Source organism: Lissotriton helveticus, chromosome 6 (assembly GCF_964261635.1).
Source record: "Lissotriton helveticus chromosome 6, aLisHel1.1, whole genome shotgun sequence".
Lineage (NCBI taxonomy): Eukaryota > Metazoa > Chordata > Amphibia > Caudata > Salamandridae > Lissotriton > Lissotriton helveticus.
The window spans coordinates 2,092,518,532-2,092,545,943 of record NC_136067.1 but is presented as its reverse complement, the minus strand read 5'-3'; the positions used below and the strand labels follow the sequence as shown (position 1 = coordinate 2,092,545,943).

At 45.7% G+C, this 27,412-nt stretch overlaps 1 protein-coding gene across 2 annotated transcripts in view; it reads left to right on the top strand.

The window, feature by feature from the left end:
- LOC144762062 (uncharacterized) overlaps window positions 1–23,691 on the top strand; it is a 129,222-nt gene extending 105,531 nt beyond the window's left edge. For both annotated transcript variants that reach the window (XM_078647201.1, XM_078647202.1), the window contains one exon: window positions 23,150–23,691. In XM_078647201.1, coding sequence (XP_078503327.1) covers window positions 23,150–23,181 — 32 coding nt within the window. In that variant the 3' untranslated portion in view covers window positions 23,182–23,691. The remainder of the gene's footprint in view (window positions 1–23,149) is intronic.
- Window positions 23,692–27,412: the final 3,721 nt, after the last annotated feature.

Sequence of the window (27,412 nt, the reverse complement as noted above, 5' to 3'; positions counted from 1 at the left end):
CCTGTTCCCATGATGCACTGGGCCAGGGACAGACTAATTTGCATACAGCCAGGTTCTGAAACTGGGATGGTGCAATGAGCTAAAAAACGGTGTTGGATCTAGCCCTGATCTCTTGACTGGGTGAGAGTACTCTGCTTAATTCAGAGACTCTGTCCATCACCACCCCTTGTTGTAAATAATTTTGTCCACCCTAAGCGTGGAAGGGTATACTCAGATGTGAGTCCCTTGCTCATTGCACCATCAGGATTCAAGCAAGCCGGGCCGAAGACGCCTGAAATGGCAGAAACCGGTCCCCGGAAGCTTGTTTCCTTCCCAGTGTAAGAATTGGCTTTTGTAGTCTGGTCTGCCCTGTTCCCATGATGCACTGGGCCAGGGACAGACTAATTTGCATACAGCCAGGTTCTGAAACTGGGATGGTGCAATGAGCTAAAAAACGGTGTTGGATCTAGCCCTGATCTCTTGACTGGGTGAGAGTACTCTGCTTAATTCAGAGACTCTGTCCATCACCACCCCTTGTTGTAAATAATTTTGTCCACCCTAAGCGTGGAAGGGTATACTCAGATGTGAGTCCCTTGCTCATTGCACCATCAGGATTCAAGCAAGCCGGGCCGAAGACGCCTGAAATGGCAGAAACCGGTCCCCGGAAGCTTGTTTCCTTCCCAGTGTAAGAATTGGCTTTTGTAGTCTGGTCTGCCCTGTTCCCATGATGCACTGGGCCAGGGACAGACTAATTTGCATACAGCCAGGTTCTGAAACTGGGATGGTGCAATGAGCTAAAAAACGGTGTTGGATCTAGCCCTGATCTCTTGACTGGGTGAGAGTACTCTGCTTAATTCAGAGACTCTGTCCATCACCACCCCTTGTTTAAAGCATCCCAGACATTTTGAACAGAAGCACTTCCTCTGTTAAAGTTAAAAAATTCCCTTATCCAGTTCCCCATATATTCTATATACGATGGGTCTGCCAGCAGTTTCCGCTCAAATGACCAAGGTCTTATCTCTGCTGAACAACTGGCCTCTGTTTTGACCTGTATCAGCACCTGATTATAGACTGAGATTATTCGAGGAAATATCTCAAATGAAATATTATTAACAAGACCAGCAGTAGCAAAAAAAGAATCCAACCGAACAAACTTCTGGTGCGGGGCAGAGAAGAATGAAAAACCCGGTGTCAAAGGATTTTTTGCATACCCCACATCACACAGACCAAAATCCACTACTAGACCTCTTAATGCCTTGTATGTCTTTTTTTTTTAAGCCTGAATAAATTGAGTCGCCCTGAATATACAAACCATCTTCCAAGCGAATATATAGATCTCCACAGATTATTAGAGGAGCCGGCCAGTCAACTAATTCTAAGCTTAAAAAATTCAAAATATAATAATTTTATAAAATATCGGGATCATCCGAATTTGGGGCATAGATTGAACATATCGTCCAAACTTTACTATCGATACTGATCTCAAGAATCATCAATCTACCATACAGATCTACTTTGGTACGTTTAAGACAACCCAGTCCTTTTCTCATAAGGATCGCCACCCCTTTTGTGGTGGTACCTTGGCGAGTACATCCCAATAAGTGTAGACCCAGGTCATTAAATAGGTACCTGTTGTTCCAGATGAGATGCGTTTCCTGAAGACACAATAAGTCTATCCTCATACTCTGTATTATTTGTGCACAGACCCCCCTTTTTTTTCCTGTTATTGAGACCACATATATTCCAGGAGCTGATCCTCAATTTTCCCATCTTGATAATTTATTCAACAAAAGCCGGATTATTCTCCCAAATATATCTGCATTAAGTTTTACTTTAAAAGAAGTTTTTATGGTTCATATTCATATTCATATTCGAATTCATATTCATATTCACATTACTCGACAGATTGCTCTCGGTTCCAACATTACTGAACTTGCTTGCCCCCTCCTCATCCCTCCCCAACCGCCCAATACCTCCCCCTGACCCCTCCCTCTCCCCCCCTTGACCCCAACCTAAAGAGGGCAAAAGGACTGGATAGTCCCTAACATTGATGATGTGAGAAGCATCTTGTGCCTCGTGAGTCGCTTCCCGTCACGTTTACAATTTTAAGTTATCACACTGTGGGATGATTGATAAAAAATAAAATAAAATATAGGTCTGGTTCATTTTCATTACAGGAAAAAGAAACCACAAAGAACTCATAGCAACTACCCCACCAGACATAGCAAGAAAAAAAATCAGAATGAGGCTAGTAGCTCTCTGGCCGCTCCCTCAGATGTTAGAAAGTATTATCTCTCTTTATAAATTATTTTCAATTTTGAGGGGTTAAGGAGAAAGACCTGGGCGCCCTTGGCCTGAAAAGATGGAATTAGTAGGCGAAATTGCCAGCCCTGTTGGACAGTGGCATGGCAATAATCCGGGCGAACAAAAAACTCCAGACCTTTCCCCCTACGTTTACGATCCGGTCTGGCCAGGTCATAAAGAGCTTCTCTAGCCAGAAAGTTGTTCAAACATATCAATATGGCTCTTGGTTTAGCGTTTGCATCAGGTCTAATATTTTTTTGAAAGGGAAATCTATGAGCCCTTTGGAGTTCCACGTCCCATTTCCAGTGGGATAATTCCGGAAAGGCCTCTAAGAAAAGCTCACTGATGAATTGCCTTACATTCCCCCCTCACTCCCCTCCGGTATGCCCAAAATTCGTAAGTTATTACGTCTAGATCTGTTTTCCAGGTCAAGTAACTTCCAGTCAATTTCATCCCTTAGACCTTCCAAAGACGATATCTGTGATTTTTGCTGGATCATAGTGTCTTCGATCGCCGAAATCCTGCCTTCGGACTCCACAACTCTAGCGGTCATTTCATTACAAGATTTTGCCACGCGCCTTAGGTTGTTTTGCAGCCGGCGGACTGCACCTTGAGTGTGCAAGTTCTCTGCTCTTGTCTCCTCCCGATGCTGGAGCATCAGCTGATATAATGTGCCCAATGTGACTTCAGGAATCTGAGGCCCATCTGTAGTGTCTACAGGCGTGAGTAGTGGAGAGCCAACATTATCACCTTGTGCTGTGATCACTGTGTTTTCCTCTGCCCCCCACTCTGGTCTACCGGAGGGTGATCTCTCCATGTCGCCATCTTCCTTCTCTTCCATTGAACTCCGTACCTCATGTGTTGAGCTATTCATACTGGTTGCGCTTGCATCGTCCCTCCATTCCCCATCTAGGCTCTCTGACTCCAAGGCATTGGATAAGTCAGACATGGAATAGAAATTTCCAGCCGAGTCAATAGAGTCAGTATCCCCCAAGGGGGTTGGTGCCTCATGTGTGTTGATTCGAGCACTTAATGCCTCTGGATGCACTTGCGCGGTTGGGGAGGGAGAGATAATACCTGTCGATGATAGAGCCGACTCTAATATAGCACTTCCTGGAGCAGGGTTTGATTTTTCCTTTGATACAGCAATATTACCCAGCCTACCAGCATTCTCTGGCTTCAGAGAGTGAGAGAGCTGAGTGGATGCAATAATCTGGGGGGTATTTACATCATCAGTTATCAAATTGTCACCAGTCGCTTGGCTGCCCTTGCCAGAAATTTGGTTCTTTTTCTTAAACATCCCCGGTATTTTGGGGATCGCACCAGACCTACAAGTCCCAGAATCCACCATTGCTGCCTGTACGGGAGCGGATTCATTCGCGGATTCATTAGCTTCAACTGAGACAGGATTTACACTTGGATGTGCAGCTGAGTTTTGCATTTGAGAGCTCGAAATGTCAACAATATTAAGATTAATGGTACCTCCATTCTGATCAGCTCCCACCGCTGCCGCTGTGACCGCTCTGGTTTTTGGCTTCTGGGTCTTAAAAACTAGACCGGAGGTAGGGTTCTTAGGAGCCATCCTGCTTCGAGCGCCCCTTCCCTGGTGATGCAGAGGCCGAGACCGCAAGTCCCTGGAAGCTGCTTGGTGAGAATCTGCAGACCGCGTTTCACCGCCCCGCTCCACTGTATACCGTTCCGCACTCCAGCTCCGGGTCGAAGCAGCGGGTGGGAAACGCCACACTAACTGCAGTGACCGCCGAAAACTACACCATAAATCCAGCCGCATCCCAAGTGAGAAGAAAAAATGCTCCAAACAATAGTGTTAGCAGGTTAAAGATTACTCCAAAAGAGCTCTGAGATGGCTCCGCATATCCCCAGTTAACTCCGCTTTAGAACTCCGCATGAGAGCTGTAGTGGGAAGCGAGCACAACAAGAGCACCTCAGCTGCTGCTCACTCGGACGCCGCTGCGTCCGCCATCTTGCCCCCCAACCCCCATATGGCATGCAGTCTCTCTCTTTTCTCCCTTCAGGCTGAGCAAGATTTGACTCAGCCCCACACTACGCTTCGGGAAAGAAAAGTATTTTATTAGAAAATAGTGTGAAACATAGGTTTTATTTAGTTATCATGAACTCTGTTCTTGATTTACAAAAGCGAGCGGCGGCCCATCCTCAAGGGTGGAGGGGCCCTGCCCCCCACTTTTTTCCAGATGTTAAGGATGTCTGTCCAGCTGATCAAAGGTCAGCCTGACAGATACTCTTTTTGTTCAGGTCTGGCACATAAGTGCTGTACTTGCACTGAAAGTGCAGGCAGCTGGCTCGCTGAGCTGAACTTTGCCTGCCCTTTGGGCGTGACCTCCTCAGCCCAGCAAAGAGCTTGGTGGTCCTCCCCTCATGACAAGGGGAAGCACCACTGATAGCCTCGGACCTAAGTGCTTCAGTTTTAAGCCCTGAAGTGCCCAGGCCAGAGTGCCCCCCAAGTGAAGCTTGTCACAGAGTGGGGTGGGGTCCGCAGTCTCACTGACCCCATCCCACTCTGTGACGAGCAAGAGACTACTGCTTCTCTCATTAGCTGACCCATAACTAGGTCGGCCAATGAGTGGACGTGGCAGTCCCAATTCTCAGGAACCACAGAGGCTTCCCTCCCTCCACCTGAGATCACCACTGCAGCCCGGTAGGTGTGATTTTTTTACGTGCATGTATGTATATATGAATTTATTTGTATTTGTGAGCGCGTGCTGTGAATGGGTGTGTTCGTATGTGCTTGTGAATGGTGGGTGGATGTGTGCACGTATGAAAGCATGGGTTTGAGTAGGTGAGTGAGTGTGCATGTGTGGCCCACTTGCCTCCCCACACCACGCCCTCTGCTCTAATTACCACCCCTCACTGCATTAGATTGGCATCTATGGTAACCTGAGAGTGGTACTGAAGGATGACGCGATAAAACAAGAAAGATGACTGAGATATTATAATTTGATAATTTAAATATTATGGGCAGATTTACAAGCCCCTTCCGACACTTTTGCGTCACTTTTAAAATGGAAAAAGTGATGCAAAAGTGGCGCAAGGGGCTTGTAAATCTGTCCCTATATGAGGGGTACTGGGAAAGTAAAATATTTATTGGAAAATAGGCTTAATATAGGTTTGGTTTATTGAGCATAACTTGGCCACATTATCAAGATTGCTGGTCATATTGCAGTAAAGTACATACTTATTTGTTGTGCACAGCTGCACTCGATCAAGAGTTTCACTTGCTTCCAGAAACATCATCTAAATTCAGCTCCATACCAAGCTCTCTGTCCTTGTGTAGCGTCCTTGGGAAGGGATGCACTTATGCTGCAACTTTGCAAGGCTATGAGCTAAAACTCTGTCTTGAAGAATGTGCAGAAGCACTTCTTGGCTTTCTCATGTTTTGCATCAAAAAACATACTCTTCCTTCTGTGCATCAAATAATGTAATTTAACACCAATGAAAATAATGTGCATTTCCATGCTGTTTTGAATTTATTGGATGATTGGTTTGACGCACAAGTAACATTTTTAGTGCTGCTGTTTTGTGTAAAACCATGCTCTGAATCAGTGTGTTTTCCTTGTCCGGAAAGTTATGAATGAGGTGATATATATTTTTTTTTGTAGTAGTACAAAGCTTTATTTCGATATATTGATATCTTAAAAGCACATAACAATAAAAATGCAGTTCATATTATTAAAAACACCCAATAAATAATTAAAAAGACAGTTTAAAACAGTATTAAACGATTTACAGCTTTGAGTTTTTAAAAAAAGAAACGAGGAACCAGGGATTGCCTAAGAGGGGGTTCGTCACATAGCTTTGCATCTGATCACCCACGCCCAACCAAGAAATTTGGCTACCCCACACGCCTGAACTGTGTTAGGATCAGATTGCAAGATTCTTAGGGCTAGGGCGTGAAGTCTGGTCTCAAGAAGGAGACAAACAGGTTTTAACCATTTGGATCTGGGCTTGTTATAAGCACTACAGACAAAGAAAACATGTGGGATAGTTTCCAGTTCGGTGCTGCAGTGCGGGCAGGTGGCAGGCGTCTGGTGCGGGGGTTTCCATTTAGAGGTGCGTTCACGGACTGGTAGGGTTCCTATTCTAAACTGCACATACAATGCCCTATCTCTTGGTTTTCTAATGAAGTCCATGTAGGGTTCAAGAAAGGGAACAGTTTTGTGCAGACGAAATTCGTCGATGAGCCTGCCCAAGTTATCCGCTCTAGATTCCTGGGCATCGACCCACCCCCAATAAGCCCGCTTGACCTCTAGTTTGGACAATGAGGCACCGGAATCCCATGCCACCCAAAGACCGATGGCCATCAGGAGTTCTTTAATTTTTGAGAGCCAAGCTATTTTATATGACCCCTGCAAGCTCATGATTTCTTTAAGGCCGTCTACGTAGCTCTCTAGCTCTGGTGTACGCCATAGACGAGCCCAATAAAGAAGCGGATGCAGAGTTATAAGGTCTTTGATAGATCTGCGTCCAAGATCGTATTGAATGGGCTTGCTTGGGGAGCTCCTAGGGATGGACAGCAGCTCTTTATAAAATTGGTTTTCAGCCATTACTAGCTGGTCAACATTACAAAAGCCCCAGAGCTCTGCCCCGTACAATGCACTGCCTACTGCTTTTGCTGCATAGATCTCAAGGGCAGGGGCTATAGGTTTGGAAACTGATGATCTATGCTCCCTGCTTATGGCACCCACGACCCGTTTATGGTTTAAGGCCATCTTTTCAATGTGGGGCTTCCACTTAAGTTGATCGGATATCCTAATCCCAAGATAATCGAACGTTTTGACCCGCTCTAGCGGCTCTTCATTGAGGGTGAGCGTGCGATTAGCTTTTCTGCTGGGATTAAAATAAAGGAGCTTTGTTTTACAAGTATTGATGACCAAGCCCCTTAATTTGCAGAAGTCACAGAATCGATCTAACAATTTTTGGAGCCCCATGGGCGTTTGGAAACTAATAATGTGTCGTCGGGAAAGAGCATGGTGGGGATCTTCACACCAGCCAGACTAGGGGCATCAGCATCGATGTCAGTTAAAAAAGAAACCACCCCATTAACAAATCGTGAAAAGAGGGTCGGCGCCAGAACACATCCTTGGCGGACACTTCTGTTCACCGGAATTTTTTCTGTTAGCTGCTCCTTCGTGCCCCACCGAATGCGTGCGTAGGTTCCATCGTGCATGCGGGCCAGCAAGTGCAGGATGGGCGGAGGGAACCCCATCTCATGAAGGACCGCCCACAACCGCCCTCGGGGGACCAGATCAAACGTGGTCTTCAAATCGATAAAGGGCAAGTACAGTCCACCCTTGCTAATCGAGACTGTCTTCCAATGCAGTAATAACAGTCTGAAAGCCTGGTCAACAGTACTCGTACAAGCCCTAAACCCTGCCTGGAAGGGGGAGATAATGCTATTCTCCTCTGCCCAGGATAGGATCCTTTCAAGGAGGACTCTGCCAACCACCTTCTGACCGGCGTCGATCAAACTGATCGGCCGATAGTTGGCAGGGTCGCCCCTTGACCCCTTCTTATAAATGGGGATCACTTCTGCTCCCTTCCAGGAGTTTGGGACTGGAGACCCTAGCAGGAGGGCATTGGTCAAAAGGGAGAAGAATTTGGACCATTGCTTGGGGCTGGCACGAAACAGATCGGCAGGAATGCCATCCTGGCCCGGTGCCTTGCCTTGGACGATTTTACTGATTGCTGATTCTACCTCCCTCTGCCCTATTTGGTCCATGAATAGGGGTATATCATGGAGGAGTGATGAGTATTCGGCTATTGCTTTGATATTCTCGGGGACCCCTACCCCTGCATAGTTTCCTGAAGTGCTCGTACCAATCCCCATCCGTGATGTGGTTGGGTAGTTGGTCTGATCCATCATCACTATTATTTTGCACCAAGGCCCAGAAACGTTCCCCATTCCTATTCTGACTAGCCAATTTTAACTCCTCCCAATGGGAATCATCCCAAGCCCTCTTTGCCACTAAAAGTGCGCCCCTATACACGGCACGAGCTAGGCGAACCTCAGTGGGATCTCGAGTTTTGATGGCACAGATTAAATTAGACTTAGCCTCCCTGCAGTCGTGGGTATACCACCTGGCTGCAGGCTTCCTTCGTTTCTGTCGGCATATCGCACCTCCATCATGGAAGAGAGCGGCCATCCTATCTATTGTCTCCTCATATGCCATATTAGCCTGGACGGAGCCGGGATCATCAGCACAGAGTGTGGAAAGCTTCTCCGTCTGATCTTTGACGATTTCCTCCAGGGCATTGATCTTTTGCTCATTAATAGCAAATTTGTGCCATTTGATAAACCTTTTGCAGTTCGAAGGGACTATTTCTCTTGTCGCCATTGTAAGTCTAATGTTGGACAGGGGGTTTTCCATGTTTATCAGATTTCTCAGGCTGAGAGCTAGGGGGTTGTGGTAACTGTGAATAGACGGGATAACCACCATATCCAACACATGTTTCCACAATCTCCTATCTACCAGGATGTAGTCAATTCTACTCGGGCAACTAACTCTGTTATAGGTGCATGCTCCGGAGAAGTCAGACGGAGTGCGTCCGTTGACTGCTACCAGAGCATGTTCCAGCACCATGGCATTAATTTGGATGGTGGTAGACGTCCACTTTTTAATGGGCGCGATCGTCAATTGTGGGATTCCCCATCTCGCATCTTCCTCCAGTAGCCCTGCCGCGCCGTCGACAGTCAACGGCTCGAATGTGCAGTTGAAGTCGCCAGCTATTAGCGGCAATGTAACCGGGGAACAGTTACTGAGTGAGTCTGCAAGTAAAGCTATGGTTGGAGATTTACCCCCCTCTGGTATACCTCTGGCATATATGTTAAAGACTTCCAGAGTCTCTGGGGCTTGGGGAATCCGAATTGTTAGACTCATCATGTCATGGGAGATATTAGGGGAGAGGGAGATCTTGCAATTTAATGAAATTTTAACCCAGACAAGCAAACCTCCAGACGGGCGACACTTTTTGGAGGGAGTTGCAGGGACATAGAAGGTAGAATAGCTGGGCTTGTATACTGGTTCCAAGCACCATGTCTCTTGGAAAATACACAGGTCATACATTTCTATTAGTTCGAGGTGATATTTGTGGAAGAGCCAATCTTAATACTTATAATCTTTATTTTCTTCTGAAGCTCTGAACCTTTTTGCTTAGCGAGGGCTAGATGCGTGAGGTCCTTCCTGTATTTAGGCCAATTTACTACTAATGTTATCAATTACCATATGTGATGTTTATACTCTATTTCTTAAAGGTACATGCCATTTTGCATTAATATTATTTTGGTGTTATGCTAATACCCTTGGCTCTAATGATGACTTCTGCCTGCTGTGATGTTACTCTCATTGGAAAAAAATCTTAAAATACTATGATATAGGAAACACTTGTATTGCAGGTTTTCTTAATGGTCTTGAGTGAATGTGAACGTTTCGGATGATCCATTTCCTGCCCATTGCTCCGCCTTAGTTAAATAGGGGTGGGGCATTGACAGGCCCTACTTGTTGAGGGGGCGCAGCCAAGTTATGCAGTGTCTTGGGGTCTCATTTGTTCTCTGCACAGATGAACTAAGCGTTTTCAAACTCTACAGGGGCAGATTTTACCCAGAAACAGTGGCACCTGTACCCCCACCCTGCCACTCAGATTCAAATATCAAATATCAGATATCTCCAAACATTTGGTGAGACAATAATTTAAAAGTGCATCTTCTGGTAGGTGTAGAGTTGTGCAGTTCAGTGTCCCTCTGTTGTGCCTTCAAGTCCAGTTCCCTTCAGGGGCAAAAAAATCAACATACTTTCTAGCATACATATTAATATCAAATGCAACTCCCGTCTGTAGTAGTCACTGTAGACATAGAAGATGTTGGAAAAATCTTGCAAGCCTACCAATCAGCACCCCTACCTACCTTTACCTGCACTGTCGCACAACTCCACCTCGCCTTTTCTTTTTTGCAAAGACCTCAACCCGGAAGCAAGCTGCAATTTTCCACATGGACTTCCAAGAGAAACAATATTTCTTCAAACTACCTTAACCAGAAGACTCATTCAGCCTTCTGGAAATCTGCTAAAACAAACCAAAAAAACACACAACTTGGAGGGTATCAAAAGGGATTCTATCCACAGTATAGCACTTGATTTCCATCTTCAACAATATACTCAATGCTGCTTTCCTTTTGGGTGGGATAGGACTCGCCTCTCTGCTGTTCATAGAATCTATTCTCCCTTTAACTTTAGTTCTATTAAAAGGCACAGAGGCTCATACTATGCTTTGTTCAAAGCTTCTCTACTAGAAACAAGGGACTGAGAAGCCACATAAAGAGAATAGTCAAGTCAAGTCAGGACATTTGTAGTGCGCACCTATCACGTCCAAAGAGTCTCATGGCACATGCAGACGGCTCTGACAATGGGCAAGCAGCTGAAGTTAACAAAAAAGCCAGGTCTTAAGTTTCTTTCGGAAGCTTGTATGTTCGGAGGTCATGCGCAGGCTCAGGGGCATTTTATTCCAGAGGGTTGGTGCCATAAAGGAAAAGGCACGACCCCCATTCCTGGCAGTTTGAATTCTCAGCAGAGTAAGCAGTGACTCAATGCTTGATCTCAGCTGCCTCCTTAGCACATACCACGTGAATTTCTGGGCCCAATATTTTGGGCCTCTTCCATACATATGTTTGTGCGCCAAACACAATGTTTTGAACGTGATGCGCTCTTTTACAGGAAGCCAGTGTAGGGCCTTAAGGCACGGAGCAGAGGGCGATCTTCGTGGTAGGTCTAGAACAAGGCGTGCTGCCGTATTCTGCCAAACCTGCAGCTTGTTCAGATGGCATTCATTAGTTGCCAGTAGTAGCGAGTTTCCATAGTCTAGCCTATTTATAATGAGGGCCTGTACCAGGCGTTTACATGCTTCGGCTGGTATCCACTTGAAGACCCTACGCAAACTGAATTGATTCCAAAGCAGGTACCGACAATATGGTTTACTTGGGCTTTCATGGAGAGCTTAATATCCATGTGGAAATCCAGATTGCGGACCGATTCCTTGGGGGCTGGACACTCGCCCAACTGTGTAGACCACCAGTCCTGGGTCCAATGTTCGTCTGCTTGGCCAAACAGCATGACCTCTGACTTATTGCCATTCAACTGCAGGTGATTTCGGCCCATCCAGTTATTCACCTCGATCAAACAGTTCTTAAAACGACCTTTGGTCTCATTTATGTCAGGGCCAAGGGTGACCGGGATTTGCGTGTCGTCGGCATAGGATAGCACATCAAAGCCGAACGCTCTAATCACTTTGGCCAAGGGAGCCATATAAACATTAAAGAGCGTAGGGCTCAGAATAGAGCCCTGCAGCACACCAGGTCGAGTACTAGCCAAGGTCTTTCCTACTTGTACAGTGGGTGTCCAATTGGATAGGTAGCTATTAAACCATTCCAATACCTGCCCTCTGATACCAATCTCCCATAGCCTCTGAATCATAATGCGATGAGAGATGGTATCAAAGGCCGCAGACAAATCTAGAAGGACCAGGATGGTTGATTGATGCTTGTCCAAAGCGAGCCTGATATTGTCTGCGACCTCAACCAGAGCTGTCTCCGTACTATGGGCGGCACGGAAGTCTGACTGTGAGGGGTCAAGTAATTCCTTACTTTCAAGATATTTTACCAACTGTCCATTGACAAATGATTCTAATATCTTTCCAAAATATGGCAGTGGGGAGAGAGGTCGGTAGTTTATCAGATTGTTAGCATCAGCCCCCGGCTTTTTCAATATCGGCCTTACTCTCGCCGCCTTCCATATTCTGGGGACATCTGATTCCATCAAAGATTTATTGAGGAGACTGGTAAGACAGTCCACTAGGGCCAGGGCAAGTATGGTAAACAGTTTTGGGGAGAGTTGATCATTTGGGGAACCTGATTTAATCTTTTCCCCTATTGTCACAGTCTTATCCTTGTCGAACATTTCAAAAGTGGACCATCTATAAGGGGACTCATCAGTGATTGGATCATAGACTTGGTACTGGGTGGGCGTAATGTCTGGGCTGAAGGATTCGTGTATGGTGGTAATTTTATCCTCAAAAAATGTTGAGAGTGCTTCGGTCCATTCTACATTGTCAGGGGTAGATGATGGATTCTGGGGAATAGTAAATTCTTTTAAAATGTGATGAAGCTCTTTAGAGGAATTTTCGGCTTTAATTATCCGCTCTGCTAAATAGGCCCTCTTTGCTGATCTTATGTCCCTCATGTAGTTGGTATGCAGAGTTTGATAGGTGTTACGATCAGTTGGGTCCTTACTTTTCCGCCATTTTTTCTCAGCGGTTCTTGTGATGGACTTGGACTTTTTTAACTGTTCCGTGAACCCGGGTGCTGGCTTTTCCCTACACTTGACTGTACGTAGAGGGGCAATATTATCCAGTGCTTTGCCAATGGCCGACTCTAGGTGTTGTGCAGCTAAATTAACATTTGCGGTCAAATCTATTTGCTCGATCTGGAATTGGTTAGAAAACAAAAAAAGTGTGATCTTTTTCAGAGGTCTACACACTTTAGAGTCCTCTTTACTGGGTCGTCCCGTCACACAGGCATTGATGGTAAATTTCACCAAATAATGGTCGGTCCAATACCCTCAGCTTTCAAAACTAAATATCAAAGAAGTAGGAGCTCTTACAGCTAATTCTATCTGAATCTACGGTTCAGGAAATATTTGTGGTAGGATAGATTCAAGAAATCTCTTAGATTTTATAAAAGGGCCCTCACTCCCTAGTTACACCAGTGGCATGCTTCATCATCGGATCCACACCACTACAACTAGTGTATGTGCGTGGGCTCCACGGTGTTGGTGAGTGGATCTTCTACTGCTACAGGATCTGTACTTAAAACGTCCTCCAGGTTTTCCTCACTATTAATAGTGATTTTCTTTCTTCAGGATACCTTCGACAAGGTCAAAAACACAAGAAAATATGTTTTTCGGGTATACCATGTACCCCAACATCTCAGGTCGACACGTTTCAGCCAATTTGTTCACCTCAGGGGAGTCGTAGAGCTTTCTTCAGGAGTGAGCTTCAACTGGACCCTGGGTGCTAATAATTATATAACACCATTTCTGTATATTTATCAGCTGTGACATTCTCAATATCATGCGCACCAGTTCCAACCATAACCAGTGGATTCTCCTATTTTCAGTACTGCCTGTTTGTGTCTAGTCTTTTCTGGAACGTAGATTCAGATCGAATTAGATGTAAAAGTTCCCTCTTCTGTAATATTGGATACAAAGAGTTATAATCTTCACCCTTGTTGGTATATTCCGCCACCCCTTTCCCCCGACCCAGTTGGTAGCACCCATGTCTCTGTTTGCCAACATTCCACAGCTGACTCCAGCTGACTGGAACCGGTGGTGTGAAGACGAATAAAGAAGTTCTCTGAAAATACCTACTCCTTGTCTTCTTTTGTAACATAAAGCTTCTCAACCACACTTGTTGAAGGACCTCAATAGGTTTAAAGTAGAGTTATTTACAAATGAAGTTCCTTGTCCAATCCGCAACTCTCTAAATGTCTTCCAATCAGGCACCTACATGGACCGCTTTCAGTACTATCGCTCCTCTGGTAGAGCGAGTGTCAAAACCTTGCAAAACCTTGCAAATCAATACCTGCTAGTTGCATAACCCAAGTGGGAAATGCAACAGCTTAATGAGGAGATTTCAAAGCAACAAAGAGGTGTTTGTCTCCTCTTGATCTAATCCTTTGTGCTCTATTTTCATAATCTTTCAACCATCGTATCACACAGGCCTTGGACTTTTCCAGAAAGGTAGGATGAGACACATCTCTGCAATTAATCTGTGTCCTTTGTGAACCAACAACAGCAACTCCTTCTGGAGTAAAGGACCGTTCATCTACATCCAATGCTCTCACATCAGAAACACGTTTGCATGAGAGGCAGCAGATCAAAAGAGTGAACTGACTTTAACTCCTTGAACAATAAAAGATCATTGTCTAGACACAGTAAAAGTAAATGAAACATCTTACAAACATCCCATAGTGAGTTATTCATTGGTGTGTGAGGAAACTGGAGTCTGATACCTTTTAACAATCTGCACACTAAAGGATGTCCTCCTATTGTGGTGCCATCTTTGTAACAGTGGCCATCTGACATGGCGGACCTGTAATTACTTACTGTCCTATTTGCATTGTGAAAGAAAATGTAAAATATGCTCAAGAGGGACTGAAGACAGATGCACACTCCTCTACCAAAGGGAAGAGGTGTGGCGCCGCGGCCAGGGCGACTGACGCTGGAATCTGGGGACCACGGTTCGATCCCCGGCTCCGGCGGCAGGTTAGCCCAGCACCATGTGACTCTGGGCAATAGCTCGCTTAATCTTCCCGACGGCCCCCCAGCGCCTAGAGACCCTTATGGGTGATTGTGCGCTTTACAAATGTGGACTTTACTTTACTTTACAAACACCAGCTTGACCATCTGTTCCAGGCTGTGTTGTACCTTCAGAGAGTTCCCAGAGCCCATGATTCCCTATTGAGGGCTTTAGCTTGGTCCAGAAAGCCTGTGATGTTCTATCTTGCCCAGAAATACTCCAAACCATGATACACCGACTGCCCTCTTGAAATAGGGGATGTGTGTTCCCTGTAAAGTTCATCAATATTGTGCTGTAGTTTATAAACTGTTTTGGAACATCTACTGATAGCTCTATTAGGTCAGGATACCACCTTGTGCTGTCCACCGTGGCATTACTATAATCAGTTATGTAGACTGGCGCCTAACCTGCATCACTGTCCTCGGACTCATCTGAAATGGGAGAAATGCACAGTTCAGTGGAGGGCCTCATACCTGCAGAAAATCATCTTCCTCTAGAGCTTCTGGGTCCAAACTCCAACTAAAATATTGTGTCACCTGTCTGGTCCGCCTGAACGCAAAAAACATCTATGGCACAATGACCCCACGGAGTCTAAAGTTGATCCACAATCTCAGTGTTCCAATTACACTTCATCGAATCCATGACATGGACTGCCAGTCCACTACTTTGTTCGGATATTACTGGAAGGTGTTCCAAAATCATTGCTATTTTCCCTTCCAGACAAAAATTCCAGAATCCTTTTGCTAGTTCTGCTATTTCTCTGGAATGCCCCACATGCAACTGATATACCTTACTGCCAATATGTTGTCCATTTGCAACTAAATTCAACTGCACATTCTGTTCTTGGAAAAAGATCCACCAATAATTCCAGAAAAATAATATGCAGTTAGAGTTCTTGGTCTGACCAATGACCTCTAGTCACTAAGTTGCACAATGGGCGCCCATTCCAAAGGATCTGGCCTCAGAGTTGAAACCCATGTTAGGTAATATTTCCAAAGTGTTCCTGCCATTTTATGCCTACACATGATCAGCAACCACTTCAACTCCTCTTCGGCTGTCCGCTGAACTTGATCTGCATATGTCAAGCCACACCGGAGATGGGAGTTTTTCATTCCCTAAAGGGCACTCTAATGTAGAGGACCTGCAAATATTGCATGAATCAAGGCTGACAAGCAACTCACTGTTAAAACCAGGGAACTTGGAGAAACCTGCTTCTTTTCCAGAACCTGTTTGATCTCATTCTATACAAGCTTTTGATTCTGGGAGTGAAGATGAAAAACTGCTTGTCGCTTGCACCAAATCTACTGTGAAACCTAGCAACTTTAGTTTCTGTTTTGGGTAAAGAACTGACTTTTGGCCATTTATGTTCAAGTTTCAAGTTCAAGTTCCAAAATTTGTATAGCGCACTACTCACCCAGAGGGTCTCAAGGCGCTTGGGGGAGGGAGGTGTGTTTATTTATCGAATATCCAAGTTTTCAGTTGCATTCTGAAGGAGAGGTGGTTCTGTGTAAGGCGGAGGTGGGTGGGGAGAGAATTCCAGGTTTTGGCCGCTAAGTAGGAGAAGGATCTTCCTCCCATGGTGGATCTGTGGATGCGCGGAATTGCGGCGAGGGCTTGATTGGACGATCCTAGTTGTCGGGAGGGGGTGTAGAAGGATAGACGCGTGTTGAGGCATTCGGGTCCTAGGTCGTAGAGGGCTTTGTGTGCGTGGGTGAGGATACGGAACGTTATTCTCTTGTTGACAGGGAGCCAATTGAGGTCTTTCAGGTGGCTGGAGATGTGAGCTTGCCGAGGGATGTCCAAAATTAGTCTGGCTGAGGCGTTTTGGATGCGTTGGAGTTTTTTCTGTAGTTTGGCCGTGGTTCCGGCGTAGAGGGTGTTTCCGTAATCCAGTCGGCTTGTGACCAGTGCGTGGGTGACCGTCTTTCTTGTTTCGGTGGGGATCCAGCGGAAGATTTTTTTGAGCATTCGTAGGATGTTGAAGCAAGATGATGAGACGGCGTTGACTTTTCTAGTCATCGAGAGGGAGGAGTCCAGGATGAAGCCCAGGTTACGTGCATGGTCCGTAGGTATGGGTGCGGTTCCGAGGGCTGGAGGCCACCAAGAGTCGTCCCAGGCAGAGGGGGATGGCCCTAGGATGAGGACTTCTGTTTTGTCCGAGTTTAGTTTTAAACGGCTGTTCTTCATCCATTCGGCTACTTCTTTCATTCCTTCGTGTAGGTTGGTTTTGGTGGTGTTTGGGTCTTTGGTGAGGGAGAGGATCAGCTGGGTGTCATCTGCGTAGGATATGATGTTGAGGTTGTGTTGGCGTACGATGGAGGCGAGGGGGCTCATGTATACGTTGAAGAGGGTGATGATCCTTGTGGTACGCCGCAGATGACTTCGGTGGCCTCTGATTTGAAAGGGGGGAGGCGGACTCTCTGTGTTCTTCCGGTGAGGAACGAGATGATCCAGTCCAATGCTTTTCCTTGTATTCCAACGTTGCTGAGGCGTTGTATGAGGGTGCTGTGACAGACTGTGTCGAAGGCTGCGGAGAGGACAAGTAGGATAAGAGCGACTGTTTCTCCGTTGTCCAGTAGTGTTCCGATGTCGTCTGTTGCAGCGATGAGGGCAGTTTCGGTGCTGTGTTTGGCTCGGAAGCCGGACTGTGAGGGGTCGAGGGATTTGTTGGATTCGAGGAAGGCAGCGAGTTGACTGTTGACTGCTTTCTCAATGACTTTGGCAGGGAATGGGAGGAGCGAAATGGGGCGGTAGTTCTTAAGTTCAGACGGGTCTGCTGTGGGTTTCTTCAGGAGGGCGCTAAGTTCGGCATGTTTCCAACTTTCCGGGAAGGTAGCGGAGTTGAGGGAGCAGTTGATGACGTCTCGAGATGGGGTGCGATGATAGAGTCTGCTTTGTTGAAAATGTGGTGGAGACATGGGTCGGTTGGTGATCCTGAGTGGATGGAGTTCATCAGGCGGATGGTGTCTTCGGTGGTGATTGGGTTCCAGGCGCAAAGGTTGTTAGGGTGCGGTTTTGGTTCGGAGGTGGGTGGAGTGGACTGGTCTTCTGACTGGTTTTCAAAGCTGTTATGTATTTCGGCAATTTTGTTGTGGAAGAACGAGGCTAGAGAGTCGCATAGGTCTTGGGAGGGAGTGATGTCGTTAGTGCCGGCGGAGGGGTTAGTGAATTCTTTGACGATGTTGAATAGCTCCTTGCTGTTATGGGTATTGTTGTCAAGTCTATCCTTGAATGCTGATTTCTTGGTGGATCGGATCAGTTGATGGTGTTTGCGGGTGGCGTTCTTGAAGGTGGCCAGGTTGTCAGTGGTTGGGTTTTTTCTCCACATTTTCTCGAGAGTAAGACAGAGCTTCTTGGATTTTTTAAGGTCATCGTTGAACCAGGGGGCTTTTTTGCTACCTTGCTTGATTAGATGGTTTTTCAAGGGTGCTAGTTCGTCGGCGCTGTGGGTGATCCACTGTGTGAGGTTGGCGGCTGCTTGGTTAGGGTCCGATGAATTGGCTGGGGTGTTTTGGTGAAGCGATGTGGAGAGCTGGTCGGTGGTGATTTTGTTCCAATTTCTTCTGGGAATGAGTTGTGGGGGGTTGTGGGTCGTGGACTTTTTGTAGTTGAAGTGGACGCAGCTGTGGTCCGTCCAATGGAGAGCTGTGGTGTGATCGAAGGAGATGTGCTTGCTGGAGGTGAAGATAGGGACAAGCGTGTGTCCGGCAGAATGGGTGGGGGTGTCAACGAGTTGTTTGAGTCCGAGATTGGCCAGGTTTTCCAGGAGGGTGGTGGTGTTGTTGTCGTTTTTTTTTTCCAGGTGAAAATTGAGGTCTCCCAGTAGAAGGTAGTTCTCGGATGGGAGGGCGTGTGTGCTGATGAAGTCAGTGATGTCTTCGCTGAATTGTGAGCGGGGTCCTGGGGGTCTGTAAATGAGGGTGCCTCTGAGTGTGGTTTTGGGGTCAGTGTGGGTCTGGAAGTGAAGGTGTTCGGCGGTGGCGAGGTTATCATCAGAAATGGTCGTGATGCGGATGGTGTTCTTATGGACGATGGCGATACCTCCTCCTGTTTGGTTGGTGCGATCTTTTCGGATGATCTTGTAGGTGTCCGGGATGGCTATGGCGAGGTCGGGGGCTGATGAGGCGTTCATCCATGTTTCTGTAAGGAAGGCGACGTCCGGCGATGTAGTGTCGAGTAGGTTCCAGAGTTCGATGGAGTGTCTGTGGACAGAGCGGGTGTTGAGCCGGAAGCACTTTAGGTGGTTGGTGTCGGAGCTCAGTTTGGAGTTTGTGGATTTGGTGTGGGTAATGATGCAGTCCAACTTGCAGGAGTGGCAGGTGGAGGGTCCATGGGTGTGTCCAGGGGCGGCTTGGTAGCAGTTTGGTGGACGGCCGGGGTTAAGGGCAGAGAGGGTAGCGGCGTCCTAGGTATTGCGGGTGGGATGGGATTTGCGGGGAGCAGGGGGTCTGGCACTGGGCGCGGTCCAGGCGCGGACGGGCGTAGACGGGCTTACCTTTGGTGCGCCTTCGGCGCGCATGTTGAGCGACCGCTGCGCGTGAACGCTGCACGCAAAAGCATCTGTCATATGTGGATGGTGGAGGGGGCGGGGGCGAGGGGGGAGCACCTGGGAGGCAAGAGCGGGGCGGAGAGCCGGGCTGGGGGTCACCACAACAACAACAAAATGGCAGCAAGCCAAAAGGCAAGCAGGACGAGATTGGGGCACAGGAAATGCTAATGGCAATGAAATGGGCAGTGGAAACGGCACAATCAGGCACAAATCGGCAAGCAGGCAAAGGCAGCAATGTTTAACAATAAATAATCAATGCGCAGTCTAGCGGCACAGCGCTACGATAAAATCGAATTCAGCAATAGCAGTGCGAGCAATGCGACAATGCTTCGAGGTCAGAGAGCAGCTTTGATCAAATCGAGTTCAGCAATAGCAGTGCGAGCAGCGCTACGATACCAGATCAGGTACTGGGCTGGGAGCAGCGTGGGGAGCGACCGCCTTCAAGGAGCTCAGGACGGTCACAGCGCTTAATGCGAAGGGTAGGATCTATACTCTCAGTGGGAGGGAGGAGCAGCTGGGAGGCGGGAGCGGGGCGGAGAGCCGGGCTGGGGGTCACCACAACAACAACAAAATGGCAGCAAGCCAAAAGGCAAGCAGGACGAGATTGTGGCACAGGTAATGCTAATGGCAATGAAATGGGCAGTGGAAACGGCACAATCAGGCACAAATCGGCAAGCAGGCAAAGGCAGCAATGTACAACAATAAATAATCAATGCGCAGTCTAGCGGCACAGCGCTACGATAAAATCGAATTCAGCAATAGCAGTGCGAGCAATGCGACAATGCTTCGAGGTCAGAGAACAGCTTTGATAAAATCGAGTTCAGCAATAGCAGTGCGAGCAGCGCTACGATACCAGATCAGGTACTGGGCTGGGAGCAGCGTGGGGAGCGACCGCCTTCGAGGAACTCAGGACGGTCACTCACAATCCCTAGACTCTGTAGCAGGACAATTTCAGTTTGTTTTAGAGCCAAGTCAGGTTCTTGCTCCATGAAATGTATATAGTCTAGATCACTCTCCTAACTTCTCGATATCTACATCCATGAGCTGGGAGTGACCCTTCGAGAATCTGATGAGACTAGTTGTTTTAAGCTAAATAGGGTACTCTGTGAATTCCAGACAGAACCCTTAGAGTGTTTGGACAACTTGGAGAATCTATGCATCTTGCATCAGATTGCGCTAGTTGTGGAAAAACTCTGCAAAACATCTGCCCTTTAACCAACAGAGACTGACACCTGCGGAACTTTCATTGTATCTGTGGCCTCCGCTGCATAGTCTGCTAAGGTTTCCCCTCCTTCTAGATGAAAAGAACATAGAGGCTTGAGTCCTTTTGTGAAAACATTGGTCTCAACCACCTTTGGGTCTGTTCACCATTCAAACATAAAAAAGGTGATGGGGTAATGCTTGCAATAAGTCTAACCACAGACAATCACTCTGGGGACCATTCCAAACCATCACTCTTTTGCCCATCACCCCAACTGAGATTAGACTCAGCTATATGCAAATCTGTGTTGATCCCGCTCCAACAACTGCAAATCCAGGCCCTCTCAGAACTGGAACACAAGCAACCCAAGACTGGTTTGATCCTGATTGTGACTTTTCAGTCGTGTATAGTTTGGTTTAAGTTGCACAGTGAGCAAGGGACCCACATCTGGGCATACTCTTGGCCACATAGGGCGCTACATCAAACACACAACATGTGATGAGAGAATGTTTTCAATATGTCTAATCATTGGCAATCCATCTTTCTTGTGTCTACCACGCAACCTCAGATTAGACCCAGCTATATATAAATCATTCTTGACCCTGCTCTAATAAGAACATTCTAGTTCGTGCAGAACATGTGGCATTGACATGTACAGATGAACCAGCATCAGGAAGTTACCCCACTGAATAAACAAAGACTGGGAGAGGCAAACAAAAGAGAACCCTATGCTCAACACAATTACCTTCAACCTCCATCACTCCCCTGCATTAGACAGCATCTCTGCACTTGCCTGTATTGTAGTATCTCTCCCCCTCTCTCTGCCCTCTACCACCTCTAGGAACAAATGAAAGGAGAGCTAATCAACAGAGACTCTGTGGTCCACTGACACCTTGGCTAAAGCAATGCTATCTAATCAATCAATCAAGGATTTGTAAAGTGCGGCAAATCATTTGCGAGGGCTCAAGGCGCTGGCTGGAGTTGCTGACTGCCTCATGTTGATCTGTTCATTTGAACAGCCAGGTCTTGAGTCCTTTCCTTAATTGTGGAGTGATGAGGAGGTCCTGTGGTTCAGGGGGAAGTCGTTCCAAGTTTTGTTTGCTTTGCCAGGTGTGAGATGGAGTGTCCATCGCTGCTGCCATGCCAGATCCATGGTGTGTGTGAGGAAGAAGGAGGGGGATGGTGTCTGGTTGATTGGAGGAAGGTCATGCATTTGCTGATGTATGCTGGTCCTTCATTGTGCAGGGCTTTGTATGCTTGCGTCAACATCTTCTGCTAGCATCTCCTCTGGATCAGGAGCCAGTGTAGGTTTTTCAGGTCTAATAAGTGAATTCTGCTTAGCTGGGATACGAATATGTTCCCATGATGGTAGTACAACTGGACAAAAAAGAAATCACAAATAAAGCACAAAGCGACCAGGTTGCTAAGAGATCTCTAGGGGACCCCATTACAAACCAAGCAAAATTAAAGACTTGATAAAACCTGAATTAGACCTTGGGAACAGGGAGAAAGAGATCCCAGCTTCAAGCAACCTACACAGGCAATCCAGACAAACCAAGGAGGAATGAGAATGGCTCAAAACAGCCTTATCAAGCTCTTATAAATACCAAGAATAGGAACCAATACAAGGTATGGCTACATCTGTCAGGCTCTTTTGATTGCAGGGATATGTCAGATTGTTGTTTCTCTAAGAACACAGGATACCTGGAGACAACAACGAAGCTGCGTCCTACAATGGTTTTCATTGTGTACTGGCCCTGCATCTGGTAGAATCTGCTGAATGAGAAATGAGAAATAGAAATAAAGGAAAAACATACTTTTTTCTAAAATGTGCCATAGATACTGAATGTAGATTATTTGCTCAACTCATTTTGAAAAATGTATTTCTTGCACACTGGCTTACATTTGGAAGCTATAAATGAAGGGAAATTCATGTAATAACAATAGATGTTCAACCATTCTATGTTCCCAAGCTTCTCTTGGTAAGAAGTAGCTCCCTTGCATGGCTGAGTCTAGCGCCTGCAAACGGAGAGGCCTCAAAAACAAGATGGAGTCATTTTGAATCGGCCTATTTTAGCTATGTGTGTAGCAGCTGTATTTAGGCACAGACTCTGGCACCACACAAGGATACCTACTAAAGCCCCACATTTCTGGAAACTAAACACCCAAGGAAATCCAGGGTAGTGTCACTTGCGCGGACCCTTGTCATTTCCTATCCAGAATACCCTGCAAAACTCAAACTTTGACAAAATCATGAATTTTCCTCATATTTCTATAAGGAAAAGTTCCAGAATCTTCGAGTTTCTACAAAACTCCATCCATTGAACACTCCCACTCTTTTATCAATGAACACAGTCCTCCACTTGAGTGCTATGAGAAGCGTCCGCAAACGTAGAGACCCCAAAATACAACCTGGTTACATCAAAGTGGTAGCAGCAATATTTGGGGCAGAGCTTGACCATCACCTAGAGTGACCTATGAACCACAGACACTGAGCTAATGAGCTTCAACCATAAATTTGCTTTCTTTGTTGATAAATTCTTAAATAACAAATGTGTTCATCCTACTTCTCTTTTCTGCTGACTCAATGAATCTGTCTTTCATAGTAAACAATCCCATGGCTGAAATGAAAGTATGAAGATGTTTCAAGAGTCTAAATAATGATGATGCTAATGGTGATAGTGATATAGTCTATCATTGATGAACATATCCTTCTCTTTACTTTCTTTCCATGGCAGATACTGATCCTGAAACTGCCTTCATCATATAATCTGCTGGGTGTCTATGGAGCCGCGTTGTTGGCACCGGGCAGTGCTGGTTCTCCGCACGCCATCCCCACTGCCTGCCAGTTGACTATGCTACAGTTTGGAGACCCTGGGACAAGACTGGGCAGGACGGTTCTACGACTCAGATATTTCAACATTAGTAAAATAGAGAGACAGGCCATGTTACTGTTGACCACTAGAATACTAGAACTGGGCACAAGGTATATATCACAGCTGTGGTATTTCTGATTTTGCTTTTTCTGCACTTCTGCATGGATGTCTTTACTACTGAACAACTGCTGACTCTTCTTTTCTCCAGCTGGATCCCGCTGGTAAATATTTCAATATCCAGGCAGCTATCGGAAATTAGAAGGAGTGTGTATGCATTAGAATTATCATCAATAAAAAAACACTGCCCTCACTCTCAATTGTTAACTGGAGGGAGGAGGGCAAGACCACCCTGCTTTCAAAGCACTTGTACTAATATAAGCTGTAACACGATTACAATCAATAAAAATATGGATGGTTTTAACGTGTCTTTTTTTACAAGACTGACGGTATTTGTTATCAGGGAAAAACCCAATTCAATGGCAGGTATCCTACAGACATCACAAACTATAAAGACTCTGAATTTTCCACCAATAGAACGTCAATGTGTGGTAGACTTTGAGAACTGGTCCTATTCTCCACTAGGTTCATATATATACATGAGACCCTTTCACAACCTTTTAGGCAACCATAAGTAAATGTAGTGTTTTATATGACACTGGAAACCAAACTCTCAGCACGCGCTTGTTGGAAATTGCCTCTTTTCGCATGATCACCCCCATTTTTTTGGACTTATGCTGATGTCTATTTTGACTATGTAAGTTAGGATTCTGATAACTGGGCCTGACCCCTATAACATGTTGAAATGTGATATTTTCCTAATTTAACTTACCTATGTGTCCTGAGCATATGGTACAAAGTGTACTGAGGGCTGCACGTCAAATGTCACTAGTGGACTGCAGCACACATTGTGCCATCCATTGCAGGGTCAATGCCAACATGACTGGAGACCTACCTGTCTATGACGCTTTAATTAAAAATGCTAATTCAACCTATTAAAATAACCCCTTTTGATGGGCCTAAACCCTCCTTTTAAATATTAATAAGCAATCCCATTGTAAGCCTTAATGCCCATAAGGTAGGTTGCAAGGTATTTGAAAGTTGGACATGTAAACGTTTCATGGTAAACATATCCTTAAAATGACACAGCCCCAAAACCTTTTTTCACTCTAACAGGGTCAGCTGTTCCATAGAAAAGCATTGGGATACAATATTACATTTAATAGTGTTATCTTCGCTTAGGAAAGAGCTGCAGAATTCATTCTTTGGCTTTCTAAAATATATATTTCAAACCCAATTTAGTGGTCAAGTCCGATTTGTAATAAATAAAAAATGTACTTTCAGAATGACAACCACTCCCTATCTAAAGCTAATTGTAGAAGCCCATTTGCTTGAGCTTTGAACTGTCACCCAGAAGATGACTAAGGCCTAGATGTATCATCGTTCCTATTTGCGATTTCTTAATAGCGATTTTTACCGAATCGCTATTTAGAAATCGCAAAATGGGATATATGTTTAATTCGCTAATGAGGAATAATTTCCCATTCATTCCTATGGGCCAGGAGGTCCATAAGAATGATTGCGAAATAATTCTCAAACTGCGAATTCGCAATTTTGCTAATCGCTATTTGAGAATTATTTCAAGGGTGCAGGGGTGTCTCATGGACACCCTGATGCACCCCTGAAACTTACATGTGTGTGCATATGGCGCACATACATGCCCTATGGGCATGTATGTGCGTCACATGCCACCTTCAAAATTGCTAAATTGTGAATTTTGAAAGGAATTCGTAAATCAACACCAAACTCAAGTTGGTGTTAATTTGCGATTTCTTAACCAGAATTCGCAATTTGAAAAAGCTTCATACATGGCTTTTAGGAATCGCAAAATTGCGATTCCTTAAATGCTTAAGCAAAATAAGGAATCGCAAATTTTTGCGATTCCTTATTTTGCTAATTTCTCATACATCCCAAAAGCTGCAAAATGTCTGTTTGCGATTCGTTAAGGCCGAAATTCTGCGAATTTCGGCCTTAACGAATCGCAAAAGGCTTGATGCATCTAGGCCTAAGCCACTTAATGAGGTGTGAATTTGCTCCCAGAACTGAGACAAAGGCTTTTGGTATGGGGAGGTATTTGGATTCTCTGGCAGGAGGATCATCTGAGCTGTGCCCAGAAATGGAATTAACTTCAAAGAAGTCTACCCTGTAACAAACAATTGCGATCTGACACCTGGACAGGGACCTCTTTTTTCCACCTAGTAGGGTAGGCACCAATCCTGGCGTTAAAGGAGTTGTTCACAGAACTGGTTTGACACAGAGGATGGGTTGCTCATTTCCCTGGCCAAATCACTGGGGTGGGCACACAATCTATGCACAGGGGCAGAAAGGTTCTGCCATATTGGATTTAGGTAGAGGGGCACCATGGGATGTTTTGCAGTATGGCACACAGTAACTGCTGCAAAGTTGCGCAGTGATACCTGTGGAAACATTTCCCTAGGGAGGAGGTAGAAGTCTCCCATCCTCAGGCTACTGCCAGGTTTAATGTGGCACTCTGGACAAAGCACTGCCCCTGCTATTTAAACCCCTGAGGAGACCTGAAAGGCTGAACCTACTCGCACTTGTACCAAGGTCAAAGAAGTAGACTCCATTCGTCTATTGGTTGACCTCCTGTTAGGATACAGGGGCACAACACACTGTTAGAAGCATATTTCCTAAATAGCCCAGCTGACCAGTTCCAAGTGGACCTTCTCTGGGCTCTGCTGGTGACTTTGCGGGAGTGAGTCTTGACCCCAAGTGCTGTTCCTGTGTTTCTGGGACCCTTGGCTGTGTCAAAGTGTACTCATTCTCACCGCTTGAAAAAGCTGGGCCGTAGAAACTTTTTGTCTCCAAAGACTGACGGAGGAGTATGACAGGCCTGCCAAGTCAATCCAACAAAGGTGCATTGACACTGGGCCAATGATTCAGTTTGCTCTCGCTTGTAGCTGTTTCTGAGAGGCAAATCCATTTCAGTGGAATGTCGCAGAGATGGTATCTGTCCGTGTGGAGGTGTGTACACCTATAGATTGCAGCCTTGCCCTACTGGAGGAATCTAAGTCTGATGGTAGAAATCTTCACCAGGCAAAGGTGCCAAAAGTATCTGGATGGTGAGTGACCTTCCTTGGATGCAAATTTTGAATTTTTCTTGCCTGGAGAGTTCCTACCAAAATTCAACACCTTCACCAGGACTTCCTAAGAGTGCTATCTGGCCTCATGGGTCCCTTCTCAGCCCCAGCCTACTGCTTTGCCCCACTGAGAGTTTTTGACTTCCATTTCAGAGGGTATGTCAGGAAGTAAATCTTCTGACCAGGACAAACCTGGTTTCTGTATCTAACCCGTGCTCCATCGCACCAGTTTTAAAACTTACCTCGGATTTGATCTAGCTTAGGTTGATGACTGTGACTGGAATTTAATGCTTTTTTTGTGCTATTTCTATTTAAAACTTTAAAAATTCATACCTCCAGTTACCCATATTCAATTCTTGTCACTTTGGTCATTAAGCTATCCTCTATTTTTATACATTTGAGCAGGATTTCTATTTTTTATTTTGTTTTGTTTTAGACTTTTTAACTGTGTTGGTATGGCTAAATGATTTACACATTTTTAAAGTCAAGCCTGTCTGTCCGTGCCATAGCTAACATGAGTCAATCTCAGGTTTAGTTTACGGAAATATTTTCTAGACCGAACAATGCTAGGAACATTGTTACTTGTGATGGACTAGCATCCACCCCAACTAATAATCCATGTTCTCACACTGGTGTTCAGCGGTGTGATCCACGACTTGTGTTTAGCAGTACCACATAGCTATCAAGTTCGAAATTAAAGGCCTCTAAATTTCACTGAAATCAAAACATATTTTAGATTTTTTTAATTGGCATCAGATCTCTAATTGAGTTAATTTCGTTTTTTTCAAATTATTTTTTATTTACTTTTTGCACCTTTCAAATCTATAAAGGAATCTGGATTTGGATCTGACTACAATGACAATTCTTACACAGTGCCGAACTGGCCACAGCAGGCACCAGGCAATCCCCCGGTGCGCCACATGGGTGGGGGCCGGTTTTGGGCCCCTGGGGCCGTTTGTGTTACAGG